Source organism: Carettochelys insculpta, chromosome 17 (genome assembly GCF_033958435.1).
Source record: "Carettochelys insculpta isolate YL-2023 chromosome 17, ASM3395843v1, whole genome shotgun sequence".
NCBI classification, from domain to species: domain Eukaryota; kingdom Metazoa; phylum Chordata; order Testudines; family Carettochelyidae; genus Carettochelys; species Carettochelys insculpta.
In genome coordinates this window covers 5,620,112-5,648,052 of record NC_134153.1, presented here as the reverse complement: position 1 = coordinate 5,648,052, position 27,941 = coordinate 5,620,112, and the positions used below count along the sequence as shown (strand labels likewise).

Genomic DNA, 27,941 nt, shown 5'->3' with positions numbered 1-27,941 from the left:
AGGGAACATTTGTGTAGATGGCACCACTGCAGCTCTGAAACCTGGGGTGGGGCTGGGGGGTTCATCCCCCCTAGTTGCAGCCCAACCAGGAACAGCTGCACAGAACATTTAATGCCATTGCATTCGCCTGTGCCCATGGACTCAGGCTCTGAAATTCGCTGCTGCAGGGTTGTGCTGGGTGCAGTGTAGCTGTGCCCTTCTCTGTGGCTTCTTTCCCCACCTGCACTCCAGGGATAATAGCATTTCTCTGCTCTCAGGGGTGCTGTGAGCAGGATTACGACTGGGAGACTCTGTAGCAAAGCAGGGCCATCCATCGTTGGGGTGCACAGGGTTATGGCTGCAGCAGAGGGACCTTAACCTTCTGGGAGTTTATGCACAGGATGCTCCGACCAGCCTGTACCTCCTTCCACCAGCAGAGGGGGTTCTAGACCAGTGATCAAATCTGGTCCCCAGACAACAGAGCCCCTGACTGTAGTTCTGTAGCAAGGAAGGTGAGATGTGAGTGTAGTTTTGTAACAAGGAAGCTGTGACAGGCAGCTGTAATTCACCTGGCCTGGCTAAAAATAGCAGCAAAGCACAGAGGCCTGGGCTTCCCCTCCAGCTGTATCGGCTTGAGAAGAGAGTGAGGAATCCATGTTTTTGAGATAAAATATCCAGAATCTGTCAGGGAAGGAGTTTTACCTGAACGCTACCGAGAGACTACTGCAAACAGCAGGGAGCTCCCCACCAAGAACTCATAGCAGGCCGAGTGGGTCGGTAAGAGAAAATTAGTTAGTCAGGAAACAAACTATTCACACTCTCGCCATCTGTTGGGGTGTTTTTAATGATCGCCCTTTCGGCATTTCAGGCTTGGCCATGCTGGGGAGTTGTGTATTTCCCACGTTCGTGGATCCGAAGGCACTTGGCTGAATTGCAGCTGAGGTTTTGTTGTGGTGCAAGGGAAATGGGCTCCTTTCCGACGCTGGTCCTTCAGGGGGGCTCATGTTTAAACGTCAGCCAGGCAGTAAGGAAAAGGGCATTTCTTTGTGATCGCCACTAACTACCTTTGGCTCTAGGGCAGCTGAGCCCGAGGAGGACTCAGCATGGACAAGGCCTGGGTGCTCTTGGGGGAGTTCAGTGGATGTCAGACCAGCACCTCCTGATCTCAGACTCAGAGATGGCCTCTGTGGGCTCCATGCCCCTGATTGCAACAGAGAGGCGCTCCCCCTTCCGGCAGAAAATCAGGCCCTGGGTGTCGTGTGCGTGTGACTGAGTAGAGGCTTTGACCAATAGCCACCTGTACAAGCCGGGGCTTGGTTGCCTCCTGTCAGGATGCCCAGTACAGCAGTGGCTTGGTCCCAGAAGAGCAGAGTACAGGGGAACCATGGATTCTGAAGCCCAAAGAAACCACCGTGGTGAACACTTTTCACGCCCTTCTGCCACGGCCACGGGGGATTTGCACCCCAGACCACAAGCATCACAAGCAGGAGCCAGTTCCTTGTGTCCTCTCAGACAGGCACAAGGACAAGCAGCAGCCACTGGCCAGGGTATCCCCGCAAGTCCTAACACACCTCTGGGCATGAACCCACAGCTACTAACATCCTCTGGAGGAGATCCCGGCAGCAGCTCTGCCACCAGGACTGGAGCCTGGCCAGCAATAGCCGCCCAAGAAGCTCTCATCTTCTAGAGCTGATTAAAGGGCGCACAGTGCTACTTTGCTGGAAGCAGGGTGCTGTTTTCCTGGTTAGGAAGAGGACGATAGTCACAATGGCAGAAGCGAAGAATAACAAAAGGCTGGTTCCGCACCTAGACAGCACAGCACCACGAGGCAACCTCGGCTCAGCCCTGCCCCAAAGGGGAAACAACCACTAAGACACCAACCCCACCTTCCAGCAGCACTTTGGCTTTCCCTGGCCTCCTGCCACACTCATCCCAAAGGGGACAGGAAGAGAAGCCCAGCCTGGGAGGAGAGAGGAGTGGAGCTGGCTCTCAGGTGCATGGGAGTAGCTGGGTAAAGTCCATTTTGCTCTGTTCTCCAGCCCACTGACGGGAGGGCGGAAGAGTGAGGGAGAACCGTTGGGATGGGAGCGGGAATCTAACACTTCCTGGTCACCACGGCTACTAGGCCCAGCTTTGCTGGAAGCACCAGCCCTTCTGGAGTGACACGACTCTGTCCCCAGCCCCATGGGGGACATGGAGCCAGCACTGCATGGCCACGACCAGTCCTGGGAACGCAGCCGACACCATCTCAGGCGGTGCAGGGCTGCAGAGGTCCTAAATGACGAAGCCTTTGCATGACCTGGGAGCATCACGATACCCTGCCCCCGCCTTCATTCCAGCCTGCTCACCTCCACCTCTGTCCAACTTCCTAATGTACAGACCCACGGCCCCCGCTGGGGAAACACCCCCCCCCAGGTGTTACTGAGAACAAAGGAGCAAAACAACCTCTGACATCTGTTGATGCCACTCGACTGATTTCAGGCGGAGTCTGGCCCCCAGCTGGAACAGCAGCACAGTGGGATGTGAACACAGAGATGGCCCTCTGCAGTTCCCACCAGAGAAGGACAAGCAGCAATGGACAGCAAAGCCTGGCACCCCGGCTTCACCCAGCAGCAGAACTAAGCAATCAGAAGGGCAAGGAGTGTCCGTAAAATCAGTGTCGTTTACTGGCTAGCATGGAGAGGTTGGTACATCCCCAGGTCCTCAGAACCGACGGGAGAGCCCCTGACATGGCCTCCTACTGACCCTATGTGTCCCAGTCCTTCGAGTGGAGAGAGAACAGCTTCTCCCAGCAGCTGACCAAGCTTTCCACCACGCGCCCGATCTCCTTCAGCTGCTTCCTCCTGCCGCCCAGGCCTCTGTGTCGTGGTTTCTCTGTCACCGTCGACTGATTCTTCTGCTAGCCAGCAAAGAAGAAAAAGAGTCACAGCAGCGAAAACCATGGCCGAGATACAGCCACTGAGCAGGACAGGCAGCAGTTCAGGGCTGTTCTTACCAGTGTTCCCTGGAAGCTGAGCGCTTGGTTGGCTGCCCAGGGGAGAGTCAAATACCACCCAGCTGTTTAGCACAGCACCTACAGCTGGCAGCGTGTTTTTCTACTACTGGTGGTGCACAGCTGCCAGGCCTCAGTGTACCTAACAAAATTTATTCTACACATGGGTGGAAAAAACAAGGGGGAACATTGGTTTTTAACCCCAGGAGCACGTGGAGGAAAGCAGCAGCAAGGGTGATCCCCTGGAAAATGAGGGGATGTGCCTGTACCACACACTCCCCAGTGGGTTATGGGCACTCTGCTGGGAACCCAGACGCACCTCCCCTGGGCCCCTGCACATCTGGCAGCACAGGAGCAAGGCCCCTTGCACCAGTACCCAGAGGACCCAGACTGGGTGGGTGAGTTCCAACCCGGTGCAACGTTCTGAGGTACAACGTTTAATGGCCAGGGGAGGGGAGGGGTGTTTGTGTCATGGAGGTGTTTTTCCTGGATCTCAACAGCCGTGAATCCTCAGAGCAGCCCTGGAAATTGGCTTATAAGTGCAGACCACACACGTCCTCGTGCAGAGGAGAATCATCTGGCGAGCGGCGACAAAGCAAGAGCTGGTCGCCAGATGACCCAAAGCAGCTCCTCCCCCGGCTACGGGTCCCCCTTCAGAGGTGCTCGGCTAGACGACTCGGAGCTGTCAGCCACACACGTGCACCCATGAGACAGCGGTAAATAAATTCATTTCTCTGACACAGTGGGTGAAGGAGGGGCAGAGCCAGGGATGTCCTGAGACTGGGTCTGGCAGCCTGAGCTCATCTGCAGAGCAGCAGTGTGGTAGCCATGTTCGTCTGTGTCTGCAAAAACAACGAGGAGTCCCGCAGCCCCTCCTAGACGAACAGATAGTTTGGAGCGTCAGCCTTCGTGGGCAAAGACCCGCTTCATCACACGCACGAGCGGGGCATCTGAGGAAGCGGGTCTTTGCCTACGAAGGCTGATGCTCCAAACTATCTGTTCGTCTAAAAGGTGCCACAGGACTTCTTGTCGCATGAACAGTGCGTTGCACAAGGGCTTCAAACACCAAACAGATTCCCTCAGCTGGGGCTTCACCTCTCCCAGGTGAAGAGTATTCAACAGTGAGCCCAGCACTAACTGGGGTGTCCCCCAGCCTGGGGGGCCCAGGGCTCTCCCACAGGCCGAGGGGATTCATTAGGAGCTCATTTCAGCCATACTGAAGTCTGGCGCAATGGGGTAGCTCACGCTTCAGAGCTCCTTCTTCTGGCAGAGCTGCCCCATTGGGCCACCTGCTGGGAACGACACCTTCTCTGGAGAAAGGCCACTTTTCCTTTTTCCTTTGCATTTACTTTCTGAACAGGTCAGAGCCCCGGTGCCCTGAGGGCTAAGCTGCTACTGCAGCGCTGGGCATCCCAGGCTAGTGAGCGGGACTCTTTCATCTCAGTTGGCCAGACCCTAGACAGCCTCCCAGGATAGGGTAATTTTGCTAATGCGTGGAGGGGGGGTGCTGATTCAACTGTAGCAGAGCTTCGACTGGAGGCTGAGGGAGCCCACAGCTCTCACAATGCGCACCTCACTTCAAGTGGCCTGGCTTTAAGGGTGGGTCACTCTAGCAATACCCGAAGTTAAAAAACAATGGCTACGTCTACACGTGCAGCCAACATCGAAATAGCTTATTTCGATGTTGCGACATCGAAATAGTCTATTTCGATGAATAACGTCTACACGTCCTCCAGGACCAGCAACGTCGATGTTCAACTTCGACGTTGCTCAGCCCAACATCGAAATAGGCGCAGCGAGGGAACGTCTACACGTCAAAGTAGCACACATCGAAATAGGGATGCCAGGCACAGCTGCAGACAGGGTCACAGGGCGGACTCAACAGCAAGCCGCTCCCTTAAAGGGCCCCTCCCAGACACAGTTGCACTAAACAACACAAGATACACAGAGCTGACAACTGGTTGCAGACCCTGTGCCTGCAGCATAGATCCCCAGCTGCCGCAGAAGCAGCCAGAAGCCCTGGGCTAAGGGCTACTGCCCACGGTGACCATAGAGCCCCGCAGGGGCTGGAGAGAGAGCATCTCTCAACCCCCCAGCTGATGGCCGCCATGGAGGACCCAGCAATTTCGACATTGTGGGACGCGGATCGTCTACACGGTCCCTACTTCGACGTTGAACGTCGAAGTAGGGCGCTATTCCTATCTCCTCATGAGGTTAGCGACTTCGACGTCTCGCCGCCTAACGTCGAAGTTAACTTCGAAATAGCGCCCGACGCGTGTAGACGCGACGGGCGCTATTTCGAAGTTGGTGCCGCTACTTCGAAGTAGCGTGCACGTGTAGACGCAGCTAATGTGGATGGAAACCAGCGGAACCAGGCAAACCTGCACATGCGCATCGGTCAACAAAACGTCACACAGAACCCGACGGGCTGCAGCCAGCCCTCGGGGCGCAGGCTGCTCCCACTGCTCGGCTTAGAGTACTGCTGGTGAAAAGCTTGGGAGTTCACCAACCTCCCTTCCGCTGGGAAGAAGTGCTGCACCGATGCGCCCCACTCAAAATGATGGGCCTGACCTTGCACAATCAGGATTGGGAGCAAGGACTTGCCGGCTGCTCAGTACCCACCACCCATGGCTGCTGGATTGTGCGCGGCACCAGCTGCAAAGCAGAGACAAAAAAGCAAGCCCGGACCTTGTGGATTTTCCTGCAGTTCTGTCGGATCACAACCTCCGTGTTGCTGGCCACCTTCCTCACAGCCACCTCTTCAGGGTTCTCCCACGGGCCTTTGGCCATGCCCCTGAGCGACATGCTCATGGTGGAGATGGACAGCAGGATCTTTTGCTCCTGAGAAAGGGAGGGTGCCAAAGCCAGCTGTGCAGAGCCAGCGCAAGTAGAAAACACTCCCCTTAAGCAGAAGGGCCGGCGTTAGCTTAGTGCAAGTCTTAACTCACTGGACTCGGCTGGGTCCCAAAATGTAGTTGCCACCCAGTCTTGCAGAAAGAAGCCCCCACCCTTTCCCCACTCTGCACCAAGACCGCTCACTAGACCACAGCTCAGGGAAGCTGCTCTGATCAGGCTTGGGACACCAAGCAGGGGGCTGTGGCCACAGGCAGGGCCACCCTGGACGTGAAACAAGTGTCACGTGCCACCTGGCCACCACAGCTGCCAGCAGCGCCAGGAACCCGCAGCCCTTCCCACAGCAGGCAGGGCCTGGGAACATCCATATCTGACGATTCCCTTCCCTCCATCCCCCCGCCACCCTTACTTGAAAGCCAAAGAAAAAGCCATCCAGTGACCAGAGACATGAACGCTGCGGTACAGGCACAGCAGAACCCTCAGGTGTTAGCAGCAGCGTGTGAAAAGGGCGAGGACTGCAATGAATGGGTTAAAGTGTCTGTGCACCACGGCCTCCCCTTGGATGGAACCAGGACGGCTCCAGTAGGCAAGGGCGGGTCGTGGCCCTGGGGGTTGGAGTTCTGTCCCCTGCGGGAACTCTGGGGTGCCCCTGCGTACAACTCTGGCTGCTGACCTCTCACCCCAGTGTCAAGAGAGACTGGGGCTTCCATGGCTCTCTGACACTCGTGGCTGGGCTTGGGGAGTCACTGTCCTCTGCCGAGTGGGACCAACAAAGGCTGAGTGGCTGTGGCAGGAGGGTTAGTAGCTGCCAGGCGGTTTGGGTGGCCGCTGTCATGTTCCCAGAGCACCTCGCCTTTCGGTTCTTCCTCAACTGCCCCACCAGTGGCACACAGGAGGCAGAGGAGGACACCCAGGGCACACGAGGTCACGCTGCAGAAACCCTTTGGAAGAGCACGCCGCTCCACCCCCGTTGGTGTGAGCTTGCACACATGGCGTGCGCGAGGCCACACTGCAGAGTGTGAGCTTCCAATCCTGCCAGCCTGACATCACCTGCCCCAAGGTCCCAGCAGCGAGGGTGAAGCCAGGCACTCTACAAAACGTCTCTCCATCCGATACTGGCCAAAACCACACCCGCTTTCATTCCCTGTCCAGCACTGAGACAACCCCCAAAAAGAGGCTGCTCCAGCTGCAACTCAGACAGAGGGCCTGATGGCCATGGCCCGAGTCTTGTACAGCCTCACATCTCAGCTACCACTTCCCTCTCTCACCCACAAACACACACATTCTGTGGCCAGACCTCCTCCCTGCGCACAGGAGGGGAGAGGCAGGGCTCACTGAGCTAAGGGGCGTCCTGGCTGGTCACCAGCAGTACGGGGATGATGACACACAGTTGAGAAGTCCTGATTTCATCTAGTACAGGGGGCCGGTGGACACACCCAAAAGAACACCCAGCAGAGAAAGCACCTGTCTAGAAGTCAGTCCTTACCTTGTTAGAGCGGCAGGCTAGGCCGGCTCCTCCCCTGCCTCTCCTTGGGCTTTCAACAGATCCAGTCAAGTTTTTCTGAGTAAAAAAGGAGGATTACAAGCAGGGCCGTCAACTGACACGCGTTAACATCTGCAATTAACGGAGGGCACGTTTAACCCCTTAAAAAAATAACACATTAATCACAGACTTTAACGTGCCTTAACTGACTGCTGAGGCTGCTGGAGGGGCTCTGGGCTCCAGCAAGCTCCCAGCCCCGGGGTGGCCCCCCAGCTGGGGTCCTACAGCTGCGAGGACCAGAACCCTGGCAGCCCTGTGGCTGTGGGAAGTGGGGATACAGAGCCCTGCCAGCAGCCCCAGCCCCAGGGACACAAGCCAGAGTAGCCCTGCAGTTGGGAGCCAGCTGGGGCATGGAGCCACATCAGCAGCCCTGCAGCCATGGGGACCCTGGCTGGGACTACTCCAGCAGCTGTGTGATTAATCATGATTAATTTTTGTTAATTGCTTGACAGCCCTAATTACAAGCTGATTAGCTGGGGGCTTCCCCTTTTCCAGCCCCAGAAGCTACCATCTCACTCTCTCTGCATAGCATGAGTGTTCCCCCCCTGGAGAAGAACAGCCCACAGCCCCACCAAGCTCAGCAGCTGGCTGGGTAGGCTGGCTGGGGGGTGCTCCTTACAAAACCCTCCGGCACTTCACTTGGGGGTGCGGGGGCTGCTGACGGGCAGCTGCTGAGCTTCACTGGCCCCGCAGGCACACACATCCCACCCCCAGCTAACACTCACACTGCAGCAAAGCCTTCATGCCCTGCCAGGACGGACGTCTCATTCTGCTGGGTGCTGCACCCAAATCAGCGAAGCCACTGTCCTTGTTCCAAAGGGCCAAGCCAGCCTAAGGTCACCTGGCCCCATGGCCTGAGGGCACTACATTTTCAGCCAGCCACAGAGCATCTGCTCACCAGGTTCTGGAGCTCATCGAAAATCACAGCTTGGTATTGCCGCAGGATTTCCACAGTGCTGCACCTCCCCTTGCCCTTGCTCAGCACCGCTAGGACCAGCAGCAGCAGAACAGCACAAAGGACAGACCTTGGGAGAATCTAGATGGGCAAGAACAACTCAATTTCAGCCGGGTCCACTGCCGGGCGCTGGAGACCTGCCAGCCTTTTGCGCTGAAAGGAAGCTGGATTGACTGTGTGGTAAAAGCAGAATAGTTTGGGAGGGGTCAGCCAAGACTCAGGCTCTACCTTCTTTCTGCACTGAAATGCCCAGGGAAGCGGACAGCACTAAGAGCAGGAGTCCCTCTAATTTTTTCCATGCATGGGTAGAATAATTTTGTTGTATGCATCAAAGCATGTGAGGATGTGCATCACCCATAGAAACACACGCTGCTGGATGTGGGTGCTCTGCTGATCAGCTGGGTGGCACCTGATTCTCTCCTGGGTGGCCGCCCAAGTGCCCTGCTTACAGGGCAGACAGCTCAAGAGCGCAGTGGACTGTGGCATAAATAAGGTACCCTTCAGGAAAACATGTTCATGCGTCAGCTGAGCAGGCTGTGCAGCATTCCTTGATCTGGGCTTTATCAGACTGGGGGAGAGCAAACTGGAGCAATTCTTTCCCCTTTCACAGAGAAGGGGCTTCAGTTTGACCCCAGCTTGCAACTCCAGCGGCGTGGATGAGATGCAGTCCCAGGCAGGGTGGTCTCAGGCCATTTCCAGGTTAAATCCAAAGATTTCATTGAGAATCAGAGGTGAAAGTAAGGGGGACACCCCGGTGCACAGCTCCCCAAGAGCTGTCTGAGCTGCAGCAAAAACCAATGAGTAGCTGAAGAGCTGGCAGGGACCGGGAGTGTGATAGGTCAATATCTGTAAGAAGCTTACAGGTGCTTCCACCCCTGTTTAGAATTACTGGTAAGAACACCTGAGTCCTTGGAGAGGTGTTTTCATGTGTCCAAACAGAACGGGGTCAGAGGCCATGCAGTGCACAGAGACAGAGGAGGCAGGAAGATGGAAGCTTATTAGGTCACATTTTAAAATGTGCTGAATATAAAATCCAGGACCAGTAAAACCCAGGGAGGCATGATCCCTTGAGCAGTTGTTCTGCATGGAGGAGTTTGACATTTGCTCCAGCTTTTCAATCAAAGGCCTGAACCCAGGTGCGCATTGGTCTCAGGCAGAAACGAAACAGACGCTCTCGATGGTTAAGTGGGGGGGGAAAAATCACTAGCATCACTCTCTGCTTTCACTGGAGCAGCACAGCTCCCTAATCAAACCGTCAAGCTTCATGCTTTCCGCACTGGATTGAAATCAGCCACAGCAGAACACTGAAGCCAAAGCTCTGATACCTGAGACTGCTGAGCGGGTGAAGTAAACAAGTTTTACCTTTGTGTTTGCCCCCTGTCTGAAAATCAATGACCCTCAGAAGGTCCAGGGATGGGCTACTTTATGCCCTCCTACACCCAGCCCAGGGGCAGGAGTGGAAGATCTATTTGGGTGGGGCAGAATGTTCTCAAGAGCCAACGGCGCCCCCCCGGTTCCTAGGTGCATTTCTGCAGGAGAAGGGAGCTGCCCCTCCACAGCCAGCTTCAAAACAGCCCAGCAGATGTTAACAACACTCAAAAGTCATTCATCAAAATGCAAGCTTCACTGCAAAAGGAATATCCCTTTCCGTGCAGACACCAGCCAAGAGTTGCTACTGAGGAAGGCTTCCCCAGAGAGGAAAGGCGGACATGGAATTGAACTCAAGCTATTATTTAAAGAGCAAATTCCAGAAAGGAGCAACATCTGCACCATTTCCAGTCTGTACTATGGGAAGAATTACAGCCTGCCATTAAAAGAGACAGGCTGGCCACCTAGGCAATGGGCCACAATTTCCACAACTCACACGTTCAGCCTGGTGGACGGGTGACTGTCAGAGACACACAAGCTGGCGGGAGGATGACTGCAATGAACCAATACAAAAAGCAGTCAAGTAGCACTTTAAAGACTAGCAAAATAGTTTATTAGGTGAGCTTTCGTGGGACAGACCCACTTCTTCAGACCATGAAAGCTCACCTAATAAATTATTTTGCTAGTCTTTAAAGTGCTACTTGACTGCTTTTTGTTTCGATAGTGTATAGACTAGCACGGCTTCCTCTCTGTTACCATTCAATCTTGAAAACTGTTTTCTTTGAGGAATGGATGCTATTCAGAGGTGGGGAAAGTGACTACAATACATTGTCATGCCTGGGGGGTTACAAATACTCTCTCCGGGACAACTTGAAGGCTCTGGGCTGTACACCCCGCCCCCCGCGACACACACATCAGTGTGTTTGTTAGTAACACCCAGGAAAAGTCACCCTGGGCCTAGAGGTCACCTGGTTCTGTGCAAGGCCCAGAAGTTCTCAGTAAGGAGCAGAAGAGGTCTATGAAGTGCACAGGTGCCCTGTACACAAGTCCAGCTTGTTAAACTCTGCTTTGCCACATACCTGCAGGAGCTCACTTCTTCTTTCCTGCTTTAAGCCTCCAAGGAACGCTGACAGGGGAGGGAAACCCCCAGGACTGCTGGAGCACTAAACTGCCATACCAGCCAAAATCACTTTGCATCCCAAGCTATCCTGGCTTGTTTGCAGGGTGGGGGGTGTCACCTGCAGGCCGGGGAAGCTGGGAGGGCAGACAGGGTCTGCTTGGCTCTGCCTGAAGCTGGCGGAGGAGGGCTGGTAGCTGGGGGTGATGTGATCCCAGCCATCTGCAGCTGATAGATGGAAAGTGGGGTGGGGGGCTGAGAGCTGGGAGGTGAGCCCTGGGGTGGGGGGCGCTGACGGGGTGGGGAGGGGAGCCAAGGGGTACCCCTTATTCCTTCCACTGCCCTGGAGAGGGCTCCAGTGGGGATCGGAGGGCCCCATCTCGCTGCTCACGAATGCCCGAGCTCCCCCTGCTCCGGTGCCGGGGGCGGTGATTTCTGCACCCCCCCCCCGCCCGGGCTCCCCCCTGGCTGCAAGGGGGCTCGGGCCCATCACCCCGGCCGCGGCGCTGCGCTGCCCCCGCCCCCAGCTGGGAGTGGCCGCCGCGGACGGGCGGGGCGGGGGCTCCGGCGCTTTCCAGAAACAGGCCGCCGCTGCGGAAGAGAGGGACCGATTCCCGGCAAGCCCGGCCGGGGGTTCCGCACTCGGACAGGAATGGGCCCTGGGGGCCGGGCTGCGTGGGAAAGGCGCGTCCGGGAAGCGGGAAGCGGCCCTCCCCTATGCGGGGGGGGGGGGACCGCGCAGGGTCTGGACGACTCCCCCCCCCCACCCCATGGGGCTCCCCCCGCTCCTCCCTATCCTTCCCTGGTACCCGCCGCTCCCGTCTCATACCCCCCGGGTACCCCCCGCTCCCCGCCATCGCCCCATCCTTCCCTGGTACCCATCGCTCCCGTCTCATCCCCCCGGGTACCCACCGCTCCCCGCCATCCCCCCATCCTTCCCTGGTACCCATCGCTCCCGTCTCATCCCCCCGGGTACCCACCGCTCCCCGCCATCCCCCCATCCTTCCCTGGTACCCATCGCTCCCCTCTCATCCCCCTCCCCTGGTACCCATCGCTCCCCTCTCATCCCCCTCCCCGGGTACCCACCGCTCCCCCCGCCCCCGGCGCTACTCACCATTTATCGCTCGCGGTGTGGATCCCCACAGCTGCAAACGCCGGGGGCAGGAGGCGAGGCGCGGCGCCCCGCTGCATGGTCCCTCCCCGTCCCTGTGCGCTCGCGACTGGCGGCGTAGGGGGCCCGTCTCGCACCTGCTCCGCTCCGCCTGGGTCCCGGCATTTGAACTTGGCTCCAGGGGCGAACGGCAGCGCTGGGCGGGGATAAAGCGCTGGCAGCTTCTGGGCCCGCCCCCCAGCCCGCGTGCAGCCGGGTTATCCCCGGGGAGGCTTCCCCTGGCCGCTAGCAGCTGGAGCAGGGGAGGTGCCGCTGCCCCCGCCAGCCTTAGGCGGGGAGCAGCCTCAGCGCAGATTGTAACGGGAGAGGGGGAAGGAAGTGGTGGCCTCGGACTGGAGACTCAGGTGTGATCAGCTGTTGCAAACTCCGGGGAAAAGAGCCAGGGGCTGCTAGGCAGGAGCCCCCTTGCACTTAGCAAAACACACCAGACGCCATTATCTAACCCTGGCACAGTGCCCTGAAGGGGCTTTTTGACCTAGAACCACATGGGCAAGTCCCTTCTGGATTTCCACTGAAGTTTCACAGGTGGATTCTGAACTCTGGGGGCAGGCTCCTTGGTTTGGGTTTGGGGCGGAGGCCCCAAGGCTAGGCCAGGGCTCTTAGAGAAGGGGAAAATAAAAAATCCTCTTTCCTTAATGTTTCAAACAGCACAAGGACCTCCAGGAAGTCCCCTTTAGCGCCCATAACTGCACTCTGCCCTATAAAACACGCCTCAGTCTTCTCTTCTGCAACCTCAATAAGCCCAAATCTCTCAGCTTCTCCTCCTAGGTCATGTGCTCTAGCCCCCTAATTATTTTCATTGCCCTGCCTGAACCCGCTCCAATGCATCCATATCATGTCTATAACTGAGGGGCCCAGAACCGGATGCAATACTCCAGATACAAGTCCTGTGGTACCTTATACACTAACAGATACTTTGGAGCATAAGGCACATAAGCTTTCATGGGCATGAAAGCGTATGCTCCAAAATACCTGTCTATAAAGGTGCCACGTGACTTCTTGTTGCTTTTGAAGATACAGAGTAACTCCACTACCCCTCTGATACTCCATAGTCCAGATGTGGCCTCATCAGCACAGAGGGGAATAACAACTTCTCTAGCTCTGCTGGAAATGCTTCTAATGCACCCCAATCAGCCATTAGCCTTCTTGGTTACATGGGCACACTATTGACTCATTTTCAGCCTCTCATCCACTGTAATCCCCAGGTCCTTTTCTGCTGCACTGCTATTTAGTCATCCTGTGCCCTGCCTTTAACAGTGCTTGGGATTCTTCCATCCGAAGTGCAGGACTCTGCACTTCTCCTTGTTCAACCTCATCAAATTTCCTTTTGTCCCAATCCTGCAATTTGTCTAAGTCACTCTGGACACTATCCCTACCCTCCCAAGTATATACCTGACCCTCTAGCTTAGTGTTATCTGCAAATTTCCTGAGGACGCAACCCAGTCCCTCATTCACGTCATTAATAATGATGTTGAACAGTACTGACCCTAAAGCCAATCCTCGGGCACTCTACTTGAAACCAACCACCAACCAGACACTGAGCCATCGACCACTACCCATTGGGCCCGTCTGTCAAGCCAGCTTTCTATCCATCTTACAGTCCATGTATCCAATCCATACTTTCTTAACTTATGGGCAAGAATGTTGTGGGAGACTGGATTAATAGCTTTGATAAAGTCAAGGCATGTCACATCCATTGACTTCCCCATGTCTACAGAGCCAGTTACCTCATCACAGAAGCTAAACAGACTGGTCAGACATGACTTGCCCTTGGTGAATCCATGCTGACTACTCTCGATCACTTTCCCCTCATCCAAGTGCTCCAAAATGGATTCCTTGAGGATCCCCTCCATGATTTTTCCAGGGACTGGGGTAAGGCTGATTGGTCTATAGTTCCCTGGATTTTCCTCCTTTCCTTTTTTAAAGATGGGCATTGCATTGTTTTTTTCCATTAATCTGGGAGCTCTCCCGATCTCCACAAGTTTTTGAAGGTAATAGCCAACGGCTCTACAATGACATCTGCAAATTCCCTTAGTATCCTTGGATGCATTAAATCTGGACCTAGGGATTTGTGTCTATCTTTTCTAAATAGCTTTTAACCTGTTCTCTCTCCACCGAGGCCTGCCCACCTCCTTCCCATACTGCATTGCCTAGTGCCATAGTCTGGCAGCTGACTTTGTGAAGACTGAGGCAAAAAACGCATTGAGTACTTAAGCCTTTCCCACATCATCTGTCACCAGGTTACCTCCCTCATCCAGTAATGGCCCCACACTCTCCCTGGTAAGCCTCTTATTGTTAACATGCCCATAGAAACCCTTCTTGTTGCCCTTCACTTTCCTTGCTAGCTGCAGTTCCAATTGTGTTTTCATTTTCCTGATTACCCACGGGCATTCTCCAGGCATATATACTCCTCCTTCATCATCTGTCCAAGTTTCCACTTTCTATATGCATCCTTTCCGAGTTTAAGCTCGCCAGGGATTTCTCTTGTAAGCCAAGCTGGTTGCCTACCATATTTGCTTTTCTTGCTTCACATCAGGATGGTTTGTTCCTGTGCCTTCAATAAGACTTCTTTAAAATACTGCCAATTCTGAACTCCTTGCCCCTTCAGATTAGCTTCCCAGGGGATCCTGCCCATCAGTTTGCTCAGGGAGTCGAAGTCTGCTCTTCTGAAATTAAAGGTCTGTATTTTACTGCTCACCTTCCTTCCTTTTGTCAGAATCCTGAAATCTACCATCTCATAATGGCTGCAACCCAGGTTGCCACCCACTTCTATTTCTCCTACTATTTCTTCCCTCTTTGTGAGCAGCAGGTCAAGCTGTGCATGGCCCCCAGTAGGTTCCTTCACCATTTGTATCAGGAAGTTTTCCCCAACATTCTCCAAAAACTTCCCAGATTGTCTGTGTGTTGCTGTATTGGTCTCCCAACAAATGTCTGGGTAATTAAAGTATTGGAGGGGTAGACATGTTAGTCTGGATCTGTAACAGCAACGAAAGGTCCTGTGGCACCTTATAGACTAACAGAAAAGTTTTGAGCATGAGCTTTCGTGAGCACAGACTCACTTCATCAGATGCTGGTAATTAAAGTCTCCCAAGAGAACCAGGGCCTGTGATTTGTAAGCTTCTCTTAGCTGTCTGAAGAAATGCTCTTCGACCTCATCAGGTGCCCTATTGCAGACAAACGCTATCACCTCTTTTGCTTCCACTTCTAAGCTTAACCCAAAGATACTCAAGTGACTTTTCTCCCTCCATATACGGGAACTCTGAGGAATCATAATGCTCTCACATAAATCGCAACTCCTTCTCCTTTTCTCCCCTGCCTGCCTTTCCTGAATAGTTTATACCATTCCATGACAGTGCTCCAGTTATGCAAGTCATCCCACCAAGTCTCTGTTATTCCAATCACCTCATATTACTTTGACTGTGACAGGGCCTCTAATTCTTCCTGTTTCCCAGGCTTCTTGCATTTGCGTTCAAGCACGTTAGATAATAAGCTGATTGGCCTACTTTCTCCTTTCAAATGAAGGGTCCTCCTTTGTTGTACCTTCTTCCTTCCCCACTTGCCTCAGCACTTGTGCCACGATCTCCTGACAGACCTAGTTTATAGCCTTCCTCAGTAGGTTTGCAGGCTTGCCCACAAAGATGCTCTTTCCTCTCTTTGTTTGGTGGATCCCATCACTTCCTAGCAATCCTTGTTCTTGAAACAGAATCCCATGGTTGAAGAAACCAAATCCCTCTCTCCAACACCACCTGTGCAACTACGCATTTACTTCCATGCTTCGACAATCTCCACCTGGACCCCTTCCCTCAACAGGGAGGATGGATGAGAATGCCACTTGCACTCCATTATACCTTGATCTTCCTTCCCAGAGTTACATAATCTGCAGTGATCTGCTCAAGGTCTTTCTTTCCTGTGTCATTTATTCCTATATGGAGAAGTTGGAAGGGGTGATAATCCGCAGGTTTGATAATTTTTGGAAGTTTCTCTGCAACATCCTGGATACTAGCTCCTTGTAAGCAGCAAACTTCCCAAGATTCCAGGTCTGGATGGCAGATGGATTACTCCATCCTTCTTAGGAGGGAGTCCCCGACCACCACTATGGATCATCTTCTCTTGGGGGGCGGGGGGGTGTCGTAGAACTGCCATACCTAGGACTAGATATCCCATGCCTTCCAGTCAGTGGCGTCTTCTTCTGATCCCTTCTCCGAGAGGTCTCTGCCACAGCATTCTCCACCGTATCACCTGTGCAGAGAGCTTGAAAGTGGTTGCTTACCTTCACTGGAACTGGAAATGCCTGAATTGGGTTTCTTCTCCTTGAGGTTACATGCTTCCAGTTTTCTTCCTTGGTTTGTGAGGAGTCAGTGTGAAATGGTTAAGACTCAGGAACGCTGCATACACACAAATAGAGAGTGAGTTTGCCGGCGTCCTCTGAAGAAGCTCAAAATGTAATTTGGGGGGTGAAGTTATCAAAACCCGCATTTAAATTCATTTCACCATGATTTTCTCAAAAAATTACAGGCGAGTTAAGACTTGACAGCATCCAAGACACCTAGGCATCTTTGTATGCATACGACATTGTCTCTGCCCCAACAAGTTTACAATAAGGCAACAAAGATTAAAGACATGACAAAGGAGGAATGGGCTAACAGCAATAAAAACGTAATTTCTTAGCAAAGGAAAGGGCATAGAACCATGAAGCAAAAATGCATGGCTTTTTAGTAGGACACCTGAAAGACTCAACTCAGTTCTTATCAATGTTTTAGCTGAACTGAGCCTTCCCTTGAGATCTCAGTGAGGTTGAAGCAGGAGGAACTAGAAAGAAAGGTTACTCACCGTAGTAACAGTGGTTCTTCGAGATGTGTCCCCGCGGGTGCTCCACATTAGGTGTCGGGCTCGCTCGGCGCCGCAGATCGGATCTTCCAAGCAGTTTCTGCCGGACTGCGCATGCGCCGGTGCGCGCCGCTCCCTTGCGCGCTCCTGGCCACGTGCGTGATCCGGTCCCCGCCAGTTCCTTGACCAACCGCCTCGGATGCTCCTGCAAAACACTAAACAGAGATCCGAAGCGGGGAGGATGGGCGGGTAGTGGAGCACCCACGGGGACACATCTCGAAGAACCACCGTTACTACGGTGAGTAACCTTTCTTTCTTCTTCGAGTGTCCCCGTGGGTGCTCCACATTAGGTGACTACCCAGCAGTAACCCAAGATAGGAGGTGGGTAATCGGATTGTGTGCAGCTTGTCCCCGAGAGGACCGCTGTCGAGAGACGGGTATCCTCTTGGAATACCCTGTGAAGGGCGTAATGTTTGGCGAAGGTGTCATAGGATGACCAGGTCGCCGCTTTGCAAATGTCTTGTAGTGCAACGCCCTTGAAAAAGGCTGTTGAAGCCACCACCACCTTAGTGGAATAAGCCCTGGGTGTGGCCAGTAAAGGAGTCTTTTTGAGTTCGTAGCACATTTTTATGCAGGATACGATGTGCTTCGAGATTCTCTGTGAAGAGAGACCTTCTCCTTTCGATTTGGGAGCGATAGAGACTAGGAGTCTATCCGTTTTCCGGAAGGACTTGGTCCTGTCTATATAGAAGGCTAGCGCCCTCCTCACGTCCAGGAGGTGTAGGCGCGCCTCTTTGTTAGAGTTATGAGGCTTTGGATAAAACGAGGGTAAAACGATAGGTTCGTTAATAAGAACTCAGAAGAAACTTTAGGAACAAAGGCTGGACGCAGCCGTATGGTTACCACCTCCTTGGAAAAAACAGTGCAGGGTGGCGTTGCCATAACTGCCGCAAGCTCGCTCACCCTGCAAGCTGATGTGATTGCGAGAAGAAAGGTCGTCTTTATCGTAAGGAAGCGGAGGGAAACCGTGGCCAAAGGCTCGAACGGTGGTCCCGTTATCACATTAAGCACCAGGTCCAAGTTCCACGAAGGTGGAAGCGGTGTCCGAGGGGGGTATAGGTTTACCAACCCTTTGAGGAACCTGGTAACCATGGGATGGGCGAACACCGTGCGCCCTTCCTCTTCGTGTCTGAACGCCGAAAAGGCGGCAAGGTGGACCTTTAACGAGGATAGTGAGAGTCCTCCTCTCTTGAGGTCCAGTAAATACTCTAATATCACAGGCATAGGCACCGAAAGGGGGGCTAGCTGTTTGGTAGAACACCATGCCGTGAAACGAGTCCATTTCTGCTTGTAGGTCTTCCTGGTGGAAGTCCTCCTGCTACTTTCTAGGACTTGCTGTACTTCCTCCGTACATGTCCTCTCTAGGGAGCTGAGCCGTGGATTAACCACGCTTGTAGTCGCAGGCCTTGGGGGTGCGGATGCACTATGGACCCCTGGGCTTGCGTAAGGAGATCCGGCGCCACCAGAAGGGGCATCGGTGGCCGGTCCGACATGCGCAGGAGTAGGGGGAACCATTGCTGTCGATCCCACGTTGGGACTACTAGGATCATTCGGGCTCCTTCGCTCCTGGCTTTCTTCAAGACTTTGTGGATGAGCACTGTGGGAGGGAAAGCGTAAAGCAGGGGGCCCCTCCAGGAGATCGCAAATGCATCCCCCAGGGACCCCCGTCCCAGTCCTGCCCTGGAGCAGAATCGTGGGCACTTCTTGTTGTGTTGAGTAGCGAACAGGTCTATCTGGTGAAAAACCCCATGCGTGAAAAATCGGTCGTAGCAGATCGGGACGGATCTGCCACTCGTGCGTGAGTGCGAAACGCCTGCTCAGCTGGTCTGCCTTCACATTGTGAGCGCCTGGTAAGTACGAGGCTTTCAAGGTTATATTGTTGGCGATGCACCAGTTCCACAACCGGACTGCTTCCGCACATAAGGCACGGGACTGAGCTCCTCCTTGCCGATTTATATAAAACATGGTGGAGGTATTGTCTGTACTGATCCTGACTACTTTGCCTTGTATATGGTCTCTAAAGTGTCTGCAGGCGTTGAACACTGCTCTGAGCTCCAGTATATTTATGTGCAGTGATCGCTCCATGGAGGAGCGCAGCCCTTGCGTCACCTCTTTGCCCATGTGTGCTCCCCACCCTATAAGGGAGACATCTGTAGTAAGAAAAAACGATATTTGTGGTTGGTGGAAGGGTACCCGTTAGCAGGTTCTTGGGGTTTATCCACCATTGCAGGGATTTGCGCACCTCTGTTGTGGGTGACACCACCCTGTGAACGGTGTGTGCTGCTGGTTTGTATACGCTCGCCAGCCAGTGCTGCATGCTGCGCATGTGTAACCTGGCGTTCTGTACTACAAACGTCACTGCTGCCATGAGGCCCAGCAGCTGTAAGCACGTCAGAACCGGCACCGTAGGGCTGAAGGTGATGACTTGCACGAGGGAGCCGATGGCCCGAAAGCGTGTCTCTGGTAGATACACTCTCGCTGTAATAGAATTTATGCGTGCCCCTATGAACTCTATGTCCTGTGTGGGGTTTATCTTTGATTTTGCCAGATTGATAACCAGGCCGAGCGAAGAGAACGTGCCTGCTGTGACGCGTATCATAGGTAGTGCCTCCTCCTTCGAGGCCCCTTTGAGTAGGCAGTCATCCAGATACTGGAATATAAATACCCCCTGTCTGTGCAGGTAGGCTGACACCACTGCCAAGGTCTTGGTGAAGACTCTGGGGGCCGAGGAGAGGCCAAACGGTAGGACCTTGTATTGAAAATGTTCTTTGCCTACCATGAACCGGAGGAATCATCGGTGAGCCAGATGGATAGTTATGTGAAAATACGTGTCTTGTAAGTCGAGGGCTGCGAACCAATCCCCATCGTCTAGTGCCGTAAGGATGGAGGTGATTGTGATCATCCGAAAGCGTTGCTTGCGCAGGTACCGGTTGAGGCCTCGAAGATCTAAGATGGGCCTCCAGCCTCCTGTCTTTTTCTCCGTGAGGAAGTACCTCGAGTAGGACCCTCTCCCTTGCAGTTGCTCCGGCACTCTTTCCACTGCCCCTATGAGCATGAGATGGTCTACCTCCTGCTTGAGCCTCGCTACGTGGGGGGCCTCCTGGAGGTGGGGCCTGGGTGGAGGTCGTGGCGGTGGGAGCAACTGGAAGGGGATGGCGTACCCCGTGGCTATGATCTCCAACACCCATTTGTCTGTGGTGATCCTTTGCCACTGATCATAGAATGGTCGGAGGCGATGGTGGAATAACCGCTTTGGATGACCTTGTGCGATGGTAGTGATGGCGCAGCCCTGGATCTGTGTGTCAAACTTGTGGCCTTTGGCCCTGCCCCGAAGACGCACGGCTCTGTTGGGAACATCGCCTGGGAGTTCTATACTGCTGGTGCTGTTGATGTCACCCTTGCTCGTAACCCCTGTGGTACTGGGGACGCCGTTGCTAGTTCTGGTACCGTCTTTGTTGAGGGTAGTACTTTTTCCTTCTGTATGGAGGGGTGTAAATCCCCAGGGTCCTAAGTGTGGCTCTTGAATCTTTACTGGAATGAAGGACCGAGTCAGTTGATTCAGCAAACAGCTTCTGCGAGTCAAAGGGAAGATCGACTATATTTGCCTGCAGGTCCCTCGGTATACCCGAAGCCTGGAGCCAGGACTCCCTTCGCATCACCACTGCCGTAGCTGTGGAGCATGCTGCTGTGTCCGCAACATCCAGGGCGATCTGAACTCCTGTCCTTGAGGCCGCATAGCCTTCTTGCACGATGGCCTTGAGCACCGGTTTCTTGCCCTCTGGAAGCGAGTCCATGAGGGAGATTAACCTAGTGTAGTTGTCTAAATTATGGTTCACTAGATGCGCTGTGTAATTTGCCATTCGCAACAATAGAGTGGAGGAGGAGTAGACCTTTCTGCCGAACAGCTCTAGCTTCTTGGCATATTTGTCTGTTCCCCCTGTCTTGAATTGAGATGTCTTTGATCTTTGTTGCGACGACTCCACCACCAAGGAATTTGGTTGTGGGTGGCTGAACAGGAACTCCATGCCCTTCGCCGGCACGAAGTATTTTTTTTTTTTTTAATCTGCTCTCTTGTGGACAGGCGGAATAGTCGCAGGGGTCTGCCATATCTTTAGTGGCGGACTCCAAGATTGCGTTATCAAGCGGTATTGCTATTTTGGAGGAGGCCAGAGGTCTCAGATTTTTGAGGAGCTTATGGTGTTTCTCTTGCAACTTTGCTGTCTGGATGCCTTGCGTGAAGGCCACCCTCTTAAACAGCTCTTGGAACTGTTTGAGATCGTCCGGAGGATGGATGTCCCCCGGGGCCGTAGCCTCGTCTGGGGAGGAGAGCGAGGAACCACTAGGGTACGCCTCTCTGGACCCTTCCGGTTCCTGTTGGTGATGGTACATCCACTCTCTGGAAGCTTGCAAGGGAAAAATCTTGGGGTTCCATAACCAGTTCCCCCTGAGATACTTGAGTCTCTGTCCCCGTTCGCGATTGCCCTCGGGGATACGGGACCGTCTGTGGGGATCTTTCCCTGGTAGATTGCCGGTGGTGTTTATGCCCCGCATGATAGGGGTGACCATGGCAGCATGGGCACTGCTCTTGGGAAGGTGACCTAGACCACTCCCTTGGTGCATACCCTCTGCGTCTGGGGGAGCGAGATCGTCGAGAGACCTGGGACACTGGAGAGAGCAATTTGTGGTAGTACTCCAGCGGCTCAAACCCCAGGAAGGGTGAAGGTGGTCCCAGCCAGGGCGAGGCTGGTTGTAAAAATGGAGACGGGGCTCCGGGTAGGCTAGGGGGGACCCCTGCTTCCTAGTTGGAGTCTGCAACATGAGCGGAGGGCTGAGAGAAAGCAACTCTGCAGCCCTGTCTGGAGAGGGGCTGCAGTGCCTTGTTTTGTGTGCAGCCTTCCCCCTCCCTTGAGGGGGTAGCTCCGCCCCCTGACGTGTAGGGGATCTCGGCCCCGTCCGCGCCGTGCTCGGCACTTATGGGCGGTGCCGCACGGGCGGTGTCCTCCGGTGCCTGCAGGCTGCATGCCTGCGCGCTCTGCATCGCCAGTTCCCTGGGGTCGGTGCCGCTGCTTGTTTAGCCGCTGCCCTGCCTGCGGTGCGGGGCGGCTGTTTGATTATCGGAGGCTGAGCTGCCTCCACGTGGCTCTCCGTGCCGCCGCCGATCAGCTGTTGCTGCGGCTGGGGGCTGTGCGCTCCTCCTGTCCCGCTCGCTGTTGCTGCCGGTAGGGATCAAGCTGGGGAGACTTTCCTCCGTTTTTGCGCTGATGGGGTGAAGGAGGTGGCATTCCTTTTATGGGCCCCGGAGGGTCCCTCCTGCTGCGGCCGCTCCGGCACGTCTGGCTGGAGGGCCTTGTCAAAGAGCAGCATTTTAAGCCACATCTCCCTGTCCTTCCTTGCTCTGGCTGTTAATTCTGCACAGAAGGAGCATTTCTGCGTGACATGGGACTCCCCCAGGCACCTTATGCAGTGACTGTGCCCATCAGACGCTGGCATTGCCTCTCGGCAAGACTCACATTCCTTGAATCCTGAATAGGACATTGTTGGTGAGTCTTTCAGTTGTTAATGGGGTACTTAGCACCTTCTCTGTGCTGTTTTCCCCCTCTCCGATAGCCTGCCGAGGCAGGAGGGCTAATGGCCCTAGGCTCCTGGCCTCCGGTGCTCCGCTTGTTACTAGGACTGGACTGAATGCAGTCCCGCTTGTTGTTTCTTTTTTTTTTTTTGAAAATAACAATTGTCTAACTTAACAGTAGCCTAAGAACTTGAAAACTTTAAAACAGTTAAAACCATTGAATACGCTAACTTGGCCGTAGCCTAGTCAGATTCCGTCTGCAGCCGACGGCGGTTAAGAGGAACTGGCGGGGACCGGATCACGCACGTGGCCAGGAGCACGCAAGGGAGTGGCGCGCACCGGCGCATGCGCGGTCCAGCAGAAACTGCTTGGAAGATCCGATCTGCGGGGCCGGGCGAGCCCGACACCTAATGTGGAGCACCCACGGGGACACTCGAAGAAGAAATACTCAATACACACCACTAAAGGATCCAAGCATGTTTATAGTGCACTCTGTGCTTTTTAAATATAAAATTACAGGTTCAAAAATCCATTTTTAAAATTCTAAGACAACTAAAAACATTAAGTTGGTAAAAGGAAGTGTCCCCCTTTTTTTTAAAAAAACACACCAACAATGAAGGGCATTTTGGAAGATAAAGTAAAAAACACTGGATGACGAAAGGAATTTCATGCTCTAAAGGAAACACGTCCACTTGCTGGTTCATAGTCCTAACATCCTGATTTTTTCAATGCTCCATTCTGTGCTTCAGCACTGGGAAAGAGAGAACATTTACCCTGAACTGTGTGTTAATTGCTACATCTGACCCGCTTTAAAGGAGAGCTCATGCCAACCCCCGCACAAAGCCTGCATAAATGGACTCCGTTGGGAACAAAGCAAGGGGAATATGGAATTTAGCTCTCCACCAATGAGCAGGGATGTAATGTGGAGATCACAGCTCCCTCTACCCTGCTAGGGAGTTTCCCAGCCACTGGCTCCAAGAGCCCTTCTCCAGCTCATTCCAAAGCAGAGCATAAAAGCCCCACTGTATTCCATCCAACCCAGCCTCACTGCAGGGCTTAAGTGCCAGATAGGACTTTCAGACCTGGTGAACATGGGCAACCTTGGATCCCAAGTTTGCTGCCCTGATTACTGATGTATATAGATTGTCTAGTACATTTCCAGTCCTATGGCACTTTCCAGCCAATAGGAACAGTCCCCTGCTCCAAGATCTCTTACAACCTAACGAGATTAAGGGCAATGGAAAGGCAGGGAAGGGATATCACCTATGGACAGAGAAGTCAGGACAAGCCCCAGAGGTACCCAATATGTAAATGCTATTTTTTAATATATGCAGGAGTCATATTTGCCCCAGGATATGAGACAAGGTGGGTGAGGACATACCTTTTATTGGCCCAACTTCTGTTGGACAAACTTGAAGCTTGAGAAGAAGCTCGAGCTCACCCACCTTGTCTAACTGGTTTATATTTTTTTCAACCTGACCCCCTGCAGAACCATTAGTTTGACCTAACGCCAGGAAATCCTCCTTAAACTATCTCCTTAGCTATATCCTCCCCACCCCAACCAGCACACGCCACTGTCCTCTCTCAATACGGTTAACCCAGACTCAGCCCCTGCAAGGAATCTTCATTCTGCTTCTGGATCAGTCCCCATTCTCCAGCAACTTCAGGAAAATCACTGTTGGTGGTGGAAAGCCTCTTGGGATAATGGAGGGCTCCCTTCTCCATGCTGCTTGCCCTAACAGCTGCAGGCCTGAGCCTTTGAAAGCTTACAAGCCTACAGCGTACATCTTTCTTAATGCAAGTGCAACCGCACGTTATCTACACCGTCTTCACTTCTTATTTATCAATCTGGAAAGAAAATGTTGTACCAATACTGGCCACTACTTAAACTATGTGGCACTTTAAACAAAAGGCTAAGAGAAAGCTAGGCAGATAGACTCTGTACACAGGCAAATTTGTAAGGAGTAGCTGGCCTTTCATGGGTTACCTGCTAGTCAGATCCAATCACCCTGCATCAACTCTTTCCCATGCACAAGTTACTGCAATGGAGGTGACAGCAGTCAAACAATGCAAAACAAAACACAAGACAGAGCTGTATTTAATAGCATCCCATTACTTCTGTACAGTTTTCCAGGCAAGTAATAGGTTGTCTTCAAACAAAATTCTGTGATATATAGACTTAAAAAAATCACTCTATGCTAATATACAAATATTATTAAATGAAGTTGGAGACATTTGTATCTTTCAGCTGGTGAAGAATAAATCTCTCTGGAGGCATTTTCACTCAAAGGAGGATCAAAAGAACAAAAGTCACCTCTTTGCATCAAAAAATGGCACTGCTTACCATTGTCCTAGCAACAAGCTAGTTTTTTCCATCTGAATTTCCAGCTTTCATATCCATCCATCCTGGAGATTAGCTTTCGCCATTAAAGCACATGGCTTCTTCATAGTTCTAAGAATAAGGGTTTTCCTTTAAAGGGCCCTCAGTTGTTCACATGCTGTTGGTTTTATTACTACTGCTGTGTTCAGTGAAATTATTCTATTAAACATATGCTTACATTATATATTTAAAAATTAAAGCATATATCACTAAAATAGGCTCTGGTTATTGAATTTCACAATATGCACAATTAAGAATAGTTTTCCACAAAAATCTGACCAGGATTCTACCCCAAAAGTTGCGGAGGCAGTTCCAGTCTAGCTTTGTCATACTAAATACAACATTTTTTCCCTTACATTTCTGAAATAAGGCCTTTCCTTCCACCCCAAAATTCCAAGCCCATTGGTGATAATTGCTCTTTGGTTCCTCTATTTACTTTAAACTTCAGTACGCGTAGTTATCAAGGAGACTGCTTTGTTGACAAACAGTCATCATCAAATGGGCCAAACACCAAGAAACTGAAGGGCTGGTTGACAGAAAGAGAATTAATTCATGCCAGGGAAGAAATCAGGGGAGCTGCAACTCAGACACTGAATAAGTAATTATCGTTCAAATTTACAAAATGGGTTCAGACATCCAAATGACAATGCCTACCAAACCTATGAGAAATTACAAGCACCAACACCTGCCTGCAATGTTCGCAGAAGATATTACAATGAAAGTGCATCTGATTATGTCATAGTGATGTCCACAATGAGCAGTTTAAAGGGCTACCACAGGAGGGCAAGGAACTGTCTCGTCTCATCTCATCATAATGTTGTTTTTGGAAAACCAAAAGTCTTCATTTGTTCCATCAACTTCCTTTGACTGCTCCAAGTGATTATATTAAGGATGTTGAAAACGTATAACGAAGGGGCTGGTTTCTCCTGTGTTGCGTATGCAGCTGAGCTTAGCACATTCTAAAAGGCATTTTTAATTCTGGCCGCCACAAGTACAAGGATCTCTCCAATTTTTTTCTGCCAGTTTTCTATGTCCTTGGACACTTCACACCACAGCTCTCCATGGCGGGGCTCAGCATTCTCACAGCGCTTCTTCACCTCTTCCTGCTGCTCCTACAGGGGGAAAAAAAGAATAGGATGGGACTCAGCAAGAAGTCTGCAGATCCTAGTGCTGAAAGTCAAGAGCACAAACCAATTCCTTTTAAGTGGAAATCAGGTTTTATTTCTAATGTTAAAGATTGGCAGCAACAGCCAACATTCTGCTTCACAAAGTTGCTCAATAGGCTAGCAAACAAAATTTTGGTTGGTCCCCGCTCCCCCATCTACCTTTCCCCACATCCTTCTTGCTCTTTAATGTGAATCAAAGATGTTTTGAGAGACCCCACACAAACTGACACTTTGCAGAGCTGAGAATCTAATACACTGCTCTATAGTCTAGTCTGAATACCTTTTAGCTGCCAGACAATGGAACTCTTTCCCTACTCAGCTCAGACACAATCAAAGCAAGTGTGGTGGACTCTTTTCTTGTATTACTGAGACACATCAAGCATTTTGAAGGAGACTGATCTCCCTGAAATGGAAAAGTCTCACATCAGCTCAGTGCCCGACTTCTCAGGATTATTACACAGGAACTGCTCTACTGGTTTGGAAAAATGGTCATTGTGATCTGGTATGTTTCCAACTACAACCCATGTAGGTATTTCAGAGGAGAGGGTAAACACCTTCCTAAGGGCAATTATAAAGCCACACCTTCAGGTCTCACTAACCCCAAACAAACAGTGGATGGCTTACGCCTGGAAGAATGAAGGCTGGTCTCATACATTTTTGTATCAGCTAATATGACTGTGGATGGCAAAGACAGGCTGCCAACCACGCCAAGTTATTTGGATGGGGGTGGCTTTGGTGATATTGATACCACCTCTCGAGGACCACCTGGAGGAGTTAGTGCACTTGGGGTCCGTGCTCAACAGCACACATTTTATAGCAGCTATTACTGGGGTAGCAGTTCCTAATTTTAAAAAGCTGTATTTTATTTTTCCATGCTGTGCTATCTAGTGGAACTGCTCAAGGAACATCACAACATGCACATGGAGAGAACTGCGCAGTCTGCCTGAACCCATATGTGCGTGGCAAGCGTTACAAGCACTACTAACTGAGGCTGAAGAGTCCCCCATTCTCAGTTTCAAAAGGAGAAACCACACACTTCAGTTTAAGAATATACGTGCAATGGCAGTCGGTGACCCAGATGGGATTTGGCTTGACCAGGACCATTTCCATGCAGAACCAAAGAGAAAATCCAGATGGGGTACACTTGACGAAAGGTTGCTCCGATCTAGAATCACACACTAGGCTTGTACACAGCCATTTCCAAGCCACATAAAACTGTCAAGATACATAATCTTGTGTTTAGCACCTTGAGATAACTGCTTGGAAAGGTTCTGGATTCATAAAATGATTAAGCCATTTGTAGGTTTACATTTTCCTTTCGTAAAAGCAGTCACTTGGCAATTACTCCAGGTGAAATCTGAAAAGTAATTCCATCTATGAACAATGCTGCTATTTAAAACCATAATTTTGTAAGTCACGCTGCTCATAATGATCTAATTAGCTAAAGCAATCTCACCCTCCCCAGGTCAGACGTGCTGCAGAGACAGTGTGCTCTCAGCTGAGAATGAGGTGCTCGAAATGGCTCAGCAGGGATTCCTGTTGCTGATTTAATGTACGGTGAGGATAGGCTGCAAAACCAGTCCTGTTAGCCAGAAGAAGGTGGGGTGGGGAGGCCACACTGTTGTCCAGGAAACACAGCTTCTGTCTATTGAATGAGATGCTCCCTTATCTTACCTCAGCACCATGCTGGAGCTCGAATTTGTAAAAGAAAGCCCAGGCATCCCCAAGGTCTGAATCTATCTTCACTGTTCGATGGAACCATTCTCGGGCCTTGGTTATTTTACGCTCACTCCAGAATAACCTGTTGTGGGAAAGAAAGGAAGAAAAAGCACAAGTGGGCTGTGGGTGGGTCACATTCTGCTTGCAGAGACAACAGGCCTCCGGGCATGGCTTGAAAAGCTCAGCACCTGGCCCTTCGAGCACAAAGAGGGCAGCTTTGCAAAAGAGATCTTTCCGCCCAGCAA

General features: G+C 52.3%; 2 protein-coding genes across 3 annotated transcripts in view; both read right to left on the bottom strand.

Moving 5' to 3' along the window:
* Positions 1-2,627: 2,627 nt before the first annotated feature.
* Positions 2,628-12,248, bottom strand: C17H20orf204 (chromosome 17 C20orf204 homolog). 2 transcript variants are annotated; one of them, XM_075011981.1, is made up of 5 exons: positions 11,922-12,248; positions 8,266-8,403; positions 7,311-7,385; positions 5,660-5,812; positions 2,628-2,878 (listed from the first exon to the last, which is right to left on the bottom strand). In XM_075011981.1, the coding sequence occupies exons 1-5, from the start codon at positions 11,922-11,924 to the stop codon at positions 2,726-2,728; spliced, it is 522 nt and encodes a 173-aa protein (XP_074868082.1). In that variant the 5' UTR covers positions 11,925-12,248; the 3' UTR covers positions 2,628-2,725. The 2 variants fall into 2 exon arrangements, with proteins under 2 accessions (XP_074868082.1, XP_074868083.1); XM_075011982.1 differs by having other exon boundaries at positions 2,628-2,875.
* Positions 12,249-24,511: 12,263 nt separating this feature from the next.
* The window catches only part of PRPF6 (pre-mRNA processing factor 6), a 42,027-nt gene continuing 38,597 nt past the window's right edge, over positions 24,512-27,941 (bottom strand). The window contains exons 20-21 of the mRNA XM_075011600.1: positions 27,652-27,778; positions 24,512-25,923 (exon numbers count right to left, since the gene is read on the bottom strand). Of these exons, the coding sequence (XP_074867701.1) occupies positions 25,771-25,923; positions 27,652-27,778 (280 nt within the window). The 3' untranslated portion in view covers positions 24,512-25,770. The remainder of the gene's footprint in view (positions 25,924-27,651; positions 27,779-27,941) is intronic.